This window comes from Procambarus clarkii, chromosome 8, assembly GCF_040958095.1.
Source record: "Procambarus clarkii isolate CNS0578487 chromosome 8, FALCON_Pclarkii_2.0, whole genome shotgun sequence".
NCBI lineage: Eukaryota > Metazoa > Arthropoda > Malacostraca > Decapoda > Cambaridae > Procambarus > Procambarus clarkii.
This window is the reverse complement of record NC_091157.1, coordinates 25618719-25631218: the sequence shown is the minus strand read 5'-3', so window position 1 is coordinate 25631218 and position 12500 is coordinate 25618719. Positions and strand designations below refer to the sequence as shown.

The window sequence follows — 12500 nt, the reverse complement described above, 5'->3', positions numbered from 1 at the left end:
ACTCGGCCCCGGGTCCAGACTCATGGAATTTAATATTTATAAAGAAATGCAAAGTGACATTAGCACAGGCACTCAGTATAGTGAGTAGGAAGAGATTGGACACGGGGGAGATACCAGATGCGCTTAAAGCAGCAGACATAGCCACTCTACACAAGAGAGGGAGCAAAGCACTGGCAAAGAATTATAGACCAGTTGCACTAACGTCCCACATAATAAAAGTATTTGAGATATTGATCAGGAGTCAGGTCACTAGTTTCATGGAAACAAATGATCTCCACAATCCAGGCGAACATGGATTTACAGCGGGAAGATCATGCCTCTCACAGCTACTTGACCATTACGACAAAATCACTGAGGCATTAGAAGAAAAAGGGAATGCAGATGTGGTATACAGTACACGGATTTCACAAACGCATTCGACAAATTTGACCATGGAGTGATAGCACACAAAATGAGGTCAATGGGAATAACTGGTAAAATAGGACGCTGGATACTCAGTTTTCTGTCAAACAGAACACAAAGAGTAACAGTCAACCATATAAAATCGAGTCCAAGAACAGTTAAAAGCTCTGTACCTCAAGATACAGTCCTTGCACCATTGCTTTCCCTTATTCTCATATCAGATATAGACTCATATACAAGGCACAGCGTTGTATCATCCTTGGCAGATGACACAAAAATCAGCTTAATTTAAAAATGACCTCTGCTGAAGATATTGAAAAACTACAAGTAGATACAGTATTAATAAAGTTTACGACTGGGCAGCAGAAAATAACATGATGTTTAACAGCGACAAATTCCAGGTACTCTGATATGGTAAAAATGAGAACCTTAAACATAATACAGGGTACAAGACACAATCAAATTTGTCCATAGTAGGAAAGTAACATGTAAAGGATATGGGAATAATAATGTCTGACGAACTAAAGTTTAGGGAGCAAAACCAAGCAAATATTGTGGCAGCCAGAAAAATGAGAGGATGGATTACGAGAACTTTCAAATCCAGGGATCCCATCACAATGGTTGTACTCTTCAAGTCACTTGTGTTATCCCGTCTTGAGTACTGCTCAGTACTCGCTTCCCCCTTCAGAGCAGGTGAAGATTGCTGAAATAGAGGGAATACAGAGAACATATACAGCATGCATAGACTCGATAAAGCACCTAAATTATTGGGATCGTCTCAAAGCTCTCCAAATGTACTCACTAGAAAGGAAACAAGAGAGATACCAAATAATATACGCATGGAAAATACTGGAGGCCCAGGTCCCAAATCTACAGAGTAAAATAACAACATACTGAAGTGGACAATATGGAAGAAATGCAGAATATAACCAGTGAAGAGCAGGGGTGCCATAGACACAATCAGAGAGTACTGAATAAACATCAGAGGTCTGCGGTTTTTCAACATACTCCTAGCGAGCATAAGAAATATTGCCGGAACAACCGTGGACTTCAAGAGAAAACTAGATAGTTTTCTCAAAGGAGTGCCGGACCAACCGGGCTGTGGTGGGTATGTGCGCCTGCAGGCCACTCCAAGCAACAGCCTGGTGGACCCAACTCTCACAAGTCAAGCCTGGCCTACTGCCAGTCTTGCTGAGTAAAAGAACTCCCAGAACCCCATCAAGCAGGTATTGATTGCACTTTAAATACTTAGTATAAGCAAAGATATTTAATGTCTGGTGAAGGATGGAGGGTAGGCAATCCAAGAGAGGAGGTGCATACTCTAGATGAAAGCAAACTAAGTAATACTTAATAAATATTCTAAATTGGAATTTTAGGTAATAATGTACAATCTTTGGATGACAAAACAAAATCAGAAAACGAAGATGCAATGATCTTTACGTCTGTCTGGGACAATCAAATTGTGTAATTAATATTTTTGTGAATCATTTGCTAATTATACTCTTAGCTAAATGGATACTATGTAGCATGAAAGACTGCTTCATACACTTTTCTGTCCTGAAAATTATGATAATTTGGGCTATCATAAAGTATTCAATATGATTAAAATATAGTACCGTGATAAAGGAAACCTAATCCTAATTATAATGAAACTTACTTGGATTTTTGGAATCCATTGTTGCAATGATCTCTCAGATATTCGACTGCATGAGAAACAATATCACTGGTTGAAATTGATGTTGGGCTGCTGTAAAATTTACCCAAAAGGTACAAAACTATTTAAAACCAGGCATAAAATAGAATCGGTTTAGATTAATTATATAAAACTACAAGAACAAGGTAAGATGCATACTTGCACCACCATCCAAAAACTGCAAATGAGAGTTGTGACATGCAAATTTCATAAGCACTTTTTGTTTACATAGTAACTTCTTGGCATTTTTTCAGTAATTAAACTGAGATAAAAATAAAATTAATACATGTGAAAATACAAGCAAAATATAACTGAAATTTGAACAATGAAACTTTACATATGATACAGAAGACAAGAAAATTGGCACTGTAGGAGACATTGAAAAAACAGAAATAACATGATGTTTAACAGTGATAAGTTACAGGTGCTGAAGTATGGTAGAAACAAGGAAATTAAATGAAACAAGGAAAACAGGACACAATCAGACCTACTCTAAGAAGGAAAAAACATGCAAGAGATCTGAGCATTACGACATCTGATGACCTCACACCTTGTGAACATAACCGAGCAAATATAGTGGCGGCCAGAAAAATAATGGGATGGTGTATGAGAATGTTAAAATTCAAAGACCACACCCACAGTAATGCTAATACTATTCAAATAACTGGTGCTGTCCCATCTTGAGTATTGCTCAGTACTGACTCCCCCTTTCTGAACAGGAGAAATCTCTGAATTAGAGGAAATAAAGAGACCATACACAGCAAACATATAAATGATAAAACATTAAATAATAGAGACCGTCTCAAAGCTCTCAAAATGTACTCTCTGGACAGGAGACAAAACTGGTATCAAATAATACATATATGTAAGATACTAGAGGGCCAGGTCCCAAATTTGCACAGCATAATATAACAACATACTGGAGCTAAAGATACAGAAGGAAATTAATAGGTGTCATAGGTACAATCAGAGAGCAGAGTCTTAACAGTAGGGGGTTCAAGGGCTGTTTGCTAGGCTTGGCAAGGGTAGACTAGGCTTGGCTAGTGTTGGCTAGGTTATGCTAGGAAGAAGTAGGCTAGGCTGATTTACTCCACCAGTAATTGGCGGTCTGTCTAATTACAAGCTACCACAAGCTACACAAGCTTCACGTAGCTTCCTGGCAATAGGTTAGTAATGAATAAATAAGATATATTTACTCATTATAATGTTGGTACTGAATGTACAACACGAAAAAACATAATTTTAATCTGAAAAAGTATCTTTTTATAAAGAAATTAGACGAAAATAAAGAAATTGTGACACCAAATCAAGTCGACGATCCAAGCGTCGGTTAGGTTAGATTTGGTTAGGTTAGATTAGGTTAGGTCAGCCTAACATATCATATTTATTCATTACTAACGTATTGCCAGGAAGCTTTGTGAAGCTTGTGAAGCTTGTGTAGCTTGTGATAGCTTGTGGTAATTAGACAGACCAGTAATTGGGGGAAAGGGGGGAGGGGGGAACCTCAATATAAGCCTAATTTGTAGCTTCCTGTTCTCCGACACAATGATTTATTTTATGTCAGGCTTTCAGCACAGCCGCATAAAAAACCCTGGTTATTTATTTATTTTTATACGAGAAGGTACACTGGGGGTTAGGAGAGAAAATAGGAATAATGATAATTTTACAACTTGCCCGAAACGCTATGCGTACTAGTGGCTTTAGGTATTGTATGTAGTACCTTTATCTATAAATCAAACAATGTTTGTACTGTAACTCTGCATCTATGTATATATTTTTCCCAAATTCATTATTATTATTATTGTAAAGCCACTAGCACGCATAGCGTTTCGGGCAATGATCCCGTACCCAGAAGCTGGGTATCTTTTGTTGCCCTGTGACTACTCTTATGACATTCCCTAACAGTATTGTTAAACTAATATCAATGAACAGTAGCTAAATATTACCGGAATAATCCAACTGATGTGGCCATGTTTATGTTGTGAAGCCCAGTCGTTCAGTTCGTAGAACAGCATACGAAGGTTACGAAGGTTAATCTAACCTAAAACCAGTCTTAAAAATGTCTTACCCTTGCTAAGAAATCCTAAGATATAAATATTTACAATAATACACTGGTTGTTTTTGTTGATTTAGGGGCGATGACATGAGTAAACTGGTTATGTTGTGTTGATTTAGGGGCAACGAACTGTGGTTATTAGACTATGTTTTGTACATAAGCAAAAAACAAGGTGTAATTCTCTTAATTATAACAATAATAACGACAAAAAGTTAATTATTAATGTACTTGTTAAGCAAAATTCGCAATATCTTAGTTTTCTTTAGGATAAAAATTAAAAGACATCTGGAAAAAGATCTGCAGACTATGTCTTACATTTTATTCCGTTATGTACACTAAAAGAACAATTAAACATACACTATCGCCCGTGCCTGGTGCACAAGCACCAGGCACGGGCACCGGGAGCATCCCAGACACTGCCTTAATCGACTGAGATTAAGGCAGTGTCATTTTCATTCCTTTAGAACAAGGAAATCACATTCTTAAACTGTATAATATGAGCTGCGCAATAATTTTTTGCTGATCTTCAATAAAGAAATTCTGGAGGGGCTTGTGCAAGAATTAGGATGAGTTAGCCTAGGCATTTTTATATCCGTTTCTGGTTACTCAAGGGTGATACTGGCGGGCAACACGAGAATAAATATTTGTATAAATTCCAATTTCGATACGATCTACTTGGGGATAGTTTACAAATGTTTGCCATGAAATTTACGTTTTCTCTAATAGCCGAAGAGCTTATTTGAGAAAACAGTATGGCATTGAATCATCGTGGTAAAACAATTGTATTATTGACACGACGAGTATAATCGACGTAGTTTTTATATATGTTGCCGGTCGAACACATCCTTATGTGACGTTTTATACTTATGTTCTTCTAGAACATTCTATTGCGAACACATTGGTACAAAAATGAAATACGTACATCGAAAACTAATGTCAGAACAGTGACAAGAGTATACACTTTTAAATATGGCCGCTCGATCGCCGATACACTAATTTCATTTGGGGAAATTTATTTTTTCATACGCCGTTTCGCGACAATTATTTATATCCGATATAAATGTTGCAAAACAAGTTTAGGATTAAGTAACATATTACACATTAAAAAAAATGAATACATTAACACCTAAACAGTTTGTAAATACAGTGATAAATTGTGCCAAACATTACACAATATTATTTACTAAGAAGCGTATGACAACTCAAAATGGCATGATTTCAACAGGATTTTTTATAGTTGTCAAAAAACTCTGATTTTAATTATCAAGTATTTGTCACAATGAATTTTATATAATTATGAGGCAGTGGAACGACCAAATTGTTCTGTATTATAAATGCATAATGCTAAATTTCGTTATACATAACAGTAAAATAATGACCACCTACATTTAAGGATAACTAGGAAATAGTAACTGGAAACTTTATATGAACGAAAATTCAATACCAAATTTCTTAGATGTTTTTCTTAATATAAAGATCAACAGTAACAAATCATATTCATTATGGACAAATTAACAAAAAAAAAAAAAACATAATTTTCATTGAGGACCATGTATTAGAGCATACTTAGTCACTTATATATTAAAAGTATTGTGTTTTTTGAAACATTGGGGTTGTAAACAAACAGAACGGCCTACCCGAAAAGTCGTAATATAAGAAGTTGTACATGTTTGCTAATTTATTATTTGATAAATGATTATTACTAATTTACGACGACTATAAAGGTTTCCCATTAGTTAAATTACTGTAGTGTGACTAAATGCTACTACAAAACATATATAAATTCTGGGAAAGTCACAATGACCAGCGACATTAAAGCATAAGTAAGTAAGTAATTATCAAAAGAAGGCACCAAACCGGGAAGGCTATGTAGCACCATCAAATAAGCAAAATAATCAGAGGGCGCTAAATATCACCAAGGATGCCAATACGAGAACAAAAACGCATAAGGCGAACGATATCAAAAGTATCCGAGTCACCAAGAATTCTATCGAGGGAGAGGTGACCGCGAGGGGCGGTCGGAAAGCAAGACACACGCTCGTCCTGGAAGTCAGGACATTCAAGAAGGACATGCACGACCGTAAGAGGGACAATGCAACTAGGACAATAAGGAGCAGGGCGGCGCTCCATCAAGTGACCATGGGTGAAGCGAGTATGGCCAATACGCAACCTCGCCAGAGCTGTTTCCCACCACCGGTTATGGTGGAAGGAGGAAGGCCACGAGGAAACACAACATTTAAGAGTACGTAGCTTGTTACCAGTAACAGACAACCAAGAAGCCTGCCAACAGGTAAGGACTGAGGAATGGATAACCGGGTAAAAGTCGGAATATGGAATGCCTTTATGAGAGATGGGACAAGAGCGGACAGCTTTCTTGGCGGCAGCATCCGCACGCTCATTTAAAGACACACCAATATGGCTGGGAACCCAACAAAACTCAACCGACTTAAATTTACTGTGAACGAATAACAGCCAATGCTGGATCTCTACAACTACTGGATGAACCGGATTAAAGGACCCGAGAGCCATGAGGGCACTACGAGAGTCAACAACAACTACAAAGGAAGACTGACAACGAGAAAGCAGGAGACGAAGAGCATAGAGAATAACAAAGTTCCGCTGTAAAGATGCTAGTCTCCGGAGGCAAGCGACACATAAGTGCGATCAGGAAAAACAACAGAGTAGCCAACACCGTCCGCTGACTTAGACCCATCGGTGAAGACAGAAACGGAGCGGGAGTGAGAAGAAAAGTGCTCGAGGAAAAGGCGTTTTAGAACCGTAGGAGGGGTAAAAGCTTTAGTGATACGGGTCAAGGAAGTACAAAACCGCGGAAGAGGGAACCTCCACGGGGGCAAAGAAGGAACAACACGAGGAGAAACATCAAAAATACGAACAGAGAGAGAATCCTGTAGGCGAGATAACCGGACAGAAAGAGGGAGGTGGGGAAGAGGAACAGGAACCGCAGGAGGGGTAAAAGTTAAAGCACGACAGAGGCGAGAGGAAGGATGTTGCAAGGACCGCGCAAGATAGCGAAGACAGTAGCGATCACGGCAGTCCTGGAGAGACAGGAAGCCAGTGTCAACATACAAGCTAAGGATGGGAGTCGAACGAAAGGCACCAGAACTGAGGCGCAACCCAGTATGGTGCAAAGCATCAAGACGGCGAAGAGTAGAAGGAGAAGCAGACGAGTAAGTAGGGCAACCATAATCGAGCTTAGACAGGACGAGAGAGGAATGTAAAGCAAGGAGAGTGCGCCTATCTGCCCCCCAAGTAGTATGGGACAAGACCCGAAGGAGGGTAAGGGCCTTAGAGCACTCAACACGGAGGTAAGAGATATGGGGAGACCAAGACAAACGAGTGTCAAGGAATAACCCCAAAAGCTTCGCGGAATCTTTGTATACAAGGGGATGACCATAAAGGGACAAAGAGGGACGAAGAACAACCCGTTTCCGCGTAAAAGTCATGGCACAAGTCTTAGAAGTAGAGAACTTGAAGCCATGATCTGTGGCCCAAGACGACACGGCATCAATTGCAAGTTAAAGCCAGCGTTGAAGGAGAGGCGAATCATCACGCTGACAACAAAGGGTAAGATCATCGACATAGAGAGCGGAGAAGACACCAGAAGGAAGAGAGGAAAGAAGACCATTGAGGGCAACCAGAAAAAGTGTAGTGCTCAGAACACTATCCTGGGGCACACCTTCGTATTGCTGAAAAGAGGGAGAGAGAGGGGTACCAAGGCGCACTCGAAAGGAACGACGAGAGAGGAAGCTGCGGAGAAAGAGAGGGAGATGACCACGAAGGCCAAAAGAATGAAGTTGAGATAGGATATGATAACGCCAAGTGGTGTCGTAAGCCTTTTCCAGGTCAAAAAGGACGGCAACAATGGAGGTCTTCGCAGCAAAAGCAGTACGAATTTAGACCTCCAAGTTCACCAGGACATCTGCCGTGCTGCGGCACTTGCGGAAACCAAATTGAGAAGGGGAGAGGAGGTGATGGTGTTCCAGGAACCACATCAGACGAACGTTAACTATACGTTCAAAGAGTTTGCAGACACAACTTGTGAGAGCAATAGGGCGAAAGTCCTTAGGGGAAGTACCCAGAGACCCCGGTTTGCGAACAGGGAGGACAACGGCATCGAGCCAGTCCTCAGGGACTGACGACGACTCCCAGATCCGATTATACAGACTCGGTAAATACTGAGACGTGCTCCGAGGGAGATGGCGAAGCATCTCATAATGAATACCATCGGAGCCCGCCGCCGTAGAACCGCAGAGGGCCAGGGCAGAACGAAGTTCAGAGAGAGAGAAGGGATCATTGTAGGGAAGCTGAAGATGAGTGTAGAAATCTAAAGGACGAGACTCAAGGACAGGTTTACGAAGAAGGAAAGATTGGGGAAGATGAAGACCAGAGCTAACAGAAGAAAAGTGGGAACCCAGTTCGGAAGCGACCTGCAACGGGTCCGCCACAAGAGTATCATGGAGGTGAAGGACCGGTGAAACATCGGGAACGAACTTACCCGCTATCTTGCGGATACGCTTCCAGATCTGGGCCAGAGGGGTTTCGGACGTAATTGTTGAGACATAAGAAGCCCAACATTCACGTATAGCCGTACGGATGGCACTACGGGCCACCGCACTCGCTTTCCGCAAGAAAAGAAAAGAATCGGTCGTCTGCCTACGGCGGTGCCTCTTCCAGGCTGCACGCTTACAGCGGACAGCCCGTGCACAGTCTGCAGTGCACCAGGAAATGCACTTCCGTGGACCCTGAGAGGAAGAGCGAGGAATAGAGAGGAGGGCAGCGTCGAAGACAGTGTCATGAAAAAGGAGGAGAGCGCGAGGGAGAGGCAGAAGGGAGAGGTCAGAGAGCAGCACTGAGGGTAAATAAGTTCCAATCCGCTTTAGCAAACTGCCACCTAGGAAATAAGAGGGAAGGACGAAAAGAGAAAAAGGAAACAAGGATAGGGATATGATCACTGCCATGGAGGTCATGAAGAACCTTCCACGTGAAATCTAAGTAAAGAGAAGAAGAGCAGAGAGAAAGATCAAGACAGGAAAGGGTGCGAGTCCGAGAGTCCAAATGAGTGGGCTCATCAGAATACAGAAGAGACAGGGAAGAAGAGAGGAGAAACAACTCAAGAAGGCGACCCCGCGTATTCGTCAGAACGTCACCCCAAAGAGAATGACGACAATTGAAGTCACCCAGCAGGAGCACAGGCTCCGGCAAGGAGTCCAAGAGGTGTTTCAAATCAGGAAGAGAAAGCGGGACACTCGGGGGGGAGATAAATGGAATAAATTATGTACCATTTCCCCACAAAGATACGAGCAGCAGAACAATGGAGAGGCAAAGGAAAAAGTAAAGGAACAAAGGGAACATCAGCGCGAAACAAGAGAAGAAGAATTAGGAGCCCCAGCAACGGCTGGGGGGGGGGGGGAGAGAAAGGAATAGCCACGAAAACGACCAGGACGAGCACCAAGCATCGGCTCCTGGAGACAGACACAAAGGAGTGAAAACCGCTAAATCAGGCGTTGGAGTTCGAGGAAATTGGCAAAATAACCTCGAACGTTCCATTGAAGAATATACATCGACGAGAAGGGAAAGGACAACAACAGAGAACAAGGAAGAAACAAAGGCGAAAGTGCAACACAGCACATTAAAGAATATCAGGGTCAGGATCAGGGTCAGCAAAGTCAGGGTTAGGGGGCATGGGTAAACTGAGCAAAGACGGAGGGAAGGAAACGGGAGAACAGACCAGAGGTGGGCAGGCTTGGTCCGGAGTAGGAGGAGGAGACAACTGAGAGGAGCAGTCAAGGACAGCAGCAGGAAGAGGGGGAGGAGAAAGAGGGGAGCGCAATCACTGAAATGGGAGGGGAAGAAGCAACAGAGCCAGAAGTAGGGGCTGAGGAAGAAAGTGAAGCCTTCTTACCCGCCGGGGAGGAGGAAGGAGAGGAGCCAGGCTTACGCTTCTGACTTAAAGAGACATGTGTCCCAGCATCTACGTACCAGGCAACGGATTCCAGTGTCTCAACAGGAGAAGCTGAACGAGAGCACACACGATGGCCATTAGGAGAGCGATGGACATCCGCCTGCACCGACAGGCGGCAGGAAGAGCCGATATATAGAGGAAGAGGATGGGAAGGAGGATCGGAGGGAGACGAGGAAGAAGACACAGGAGACATGACAGACCATGTAGAAAGAAGGAGAACCCCAGACAGAGGACTAGGAGGGGGACCCCTCAGGACAGAACGCAAAGGAACAGAGGGGGCAGTGGGCGTATCAGGGTCCAAGGCCCAGAAACGGTTGAAAGTCTGAAGGAGGGAAGGACGAGGAGAGGAAGAGCGCAACACACGAGCATAAGAGACGTTAGCATAAGGCGGGAGCCGGCGAACCTGGCGCCTCGCCTCGGGAAAAGATAAATGCTCCCGGTGCTTCAAGTTGAGGACAGCTGCCTCAAGCTTGTAATGGATACAAGCACGGGAGAAGGTAGGATGGGCCTCACCGCAGTTGAGGCAGCGAGCTTGGGAAGAAGTGCACTCCGACTTAGAGTGACCTTCACCCCCACACAAAGGACAGAGACACACAGTCCCAGAGCAGCAGAGGGCACCATGCCCAAACCTCCAGCACTTGTTACAAAGTCGAGGAGAAGGAATATACTCGGACCCTTCCATCCTCTGTCATTCTTGCTAGCACCAGCAAGAATGACAGGATGGAAGGGTCCTACTATCAAAGGTAATCTTCACAAAACGAAGGGGTTGACGGCGACGACCACGAGGGGACGAGTAAACGAGCCAACCTGGAGGACGGAATGGCCTTGGGCATCAAGGATATGCCGAACATCATCGTGGCAATCCTGCAGATTCCGAACACCGGTTGCAACATGGGGCGGGAGGAGAATAGTGCCAACACTGGCATTCATCCGAACGTTCTTGGAGACCCGAACAGAGATCTCGCCAAGGCAAGATAAGGCAGCCAAGCGGGAAGCTGCATCCTGAGAAGGAGCAGCAACGACACGTGTACCGAGACGAGTGGGGTTGAAGGTGTCAGACGTATTCACGGAATCGACAAGATGCCGATGGAGGGAGAAATCGTCAGGAGGCGCAGAATCAAGAGGGAGGAGATCAAAGTATTTGGCCCATGAAGCGGGACCAATCAAGGCCTGATACGCGTCAGTACGGGAAGGAATCGACCGAGTGCGGCCGGGGCGCGAACGGCGTTGAGAACCCCCAGAGAGAAGGGTCAAAAGGCGCAGTAGTCATAACGAGAGACTTAGCCGCACCAGGAGACGAAGTGATCACCACTGTGGGCTGGAGGCTCGACCCAACCACAGAGGAGGGAGGGGAGCTGGGGGAAGAAGTCAGGATGGTCAAAGGAGGAGCAAGGTCGGGGCCCAACGCAGAGGAAGCTACAGAGTCCGGTCCGGTCATAATTTACCCTTCACGAACCGAGTGGTGATAAGAAAGCAAGGTAGAGCTGGGGAGGTTGTACATGGCGAACCTCTAGAATTTTACAATCGCATTGATGATGATCCTTCCCTTCCACACCTTATAGGAATGATAACACAGTATACCAATGGGGAACCTACCTAGATGTTCAGGAAGATGATAAAACAAGAGGTTGAAATGAGATTTTGATCGAAACTACTACAATGGTCGTTCAATGGATACATACGAGTGGAAGAGAAGATGGTTTACAATCGCAGTATGCAAGGCTATTGAAATTATCGTGAAGAAAAAGGATGATGTTGAAGGTTGCCCAATACTTTAAATCTTGTTTCCTTACGGACTTGGTATGGCCTGTGGACAGTATTGGAAGAGTTACAGCAGACAATTGTGGGAGAGAATATTTACCTGAAAAAATAAAGTTGAGGCCTAAGCCAAACAAGGATTGGATAAAAATCTTAATGGTGCGACCTGTGAAGGAAACAACTCCAACCTACATCCCATTACACGGGGTCATTACTTGCAAGATTCGAGATGGGGTAGCAGAATCACATCGCAAGAAGAAGAAAGAGGAAGAGATCAGGAGCAGAGCAGTAGCCCTAATTGACCTCACAGATGGTAAAGGTGATGTCCCCGTGGAAGATTTCACAGCAGAGTAGAAATTAGGTTACAATTATGATGTACAATTTTTTAAATGTAATATAAAAGTGCTATTATTATTATTATGATTATTATTATTATTATTATTGTTTGTCATTATTATTTGTCCCATAGAAATGGGACTAGGAGAAAGGAGAGAAAGGGACAATACACAAATGAAGGGGAACTGCCTATCTGTGACGACGACACAGAGACAGAGACACAGAGAGAGAGAGAGAGGGAGAGAGGGAGAGAGAGAGGGAGAGAGGGAGAG

General features: G+C 43.3%; 1 protein-coding gene across 4 annotated transcripts in view; it reads right to left on the bottom strand.

The window, feature by feature from the left end:
• LOC138358928 (uncharacterized) overlaps window positions 1-12500 on the bottom strand; it is an 82213-nt gene that overhangs the window by 4614 nt on the left and 65099 nt on the right. For 2 of the 4 annotated variants that reach the window (XR_011225648.1, XM_069317374.1), the window contains exon 3: window positions 2060-2149. The exons of the other annotated variants lie outside the window; for them this stretch is intronic. Coding sequence is in view for 1 of the 2 variants with exons in the window: in XM_069317374.1 (XP_069173475.1) it covers window positions 2123-2149 (27 nt within the window). In the remaining variant the exon portion in view is untranslated. The remainder of the gene's footprint in view (window positions 1-2059; window positions 2150-12500) is intronic. 4 annotated transcript variants of the gene reach the window in all.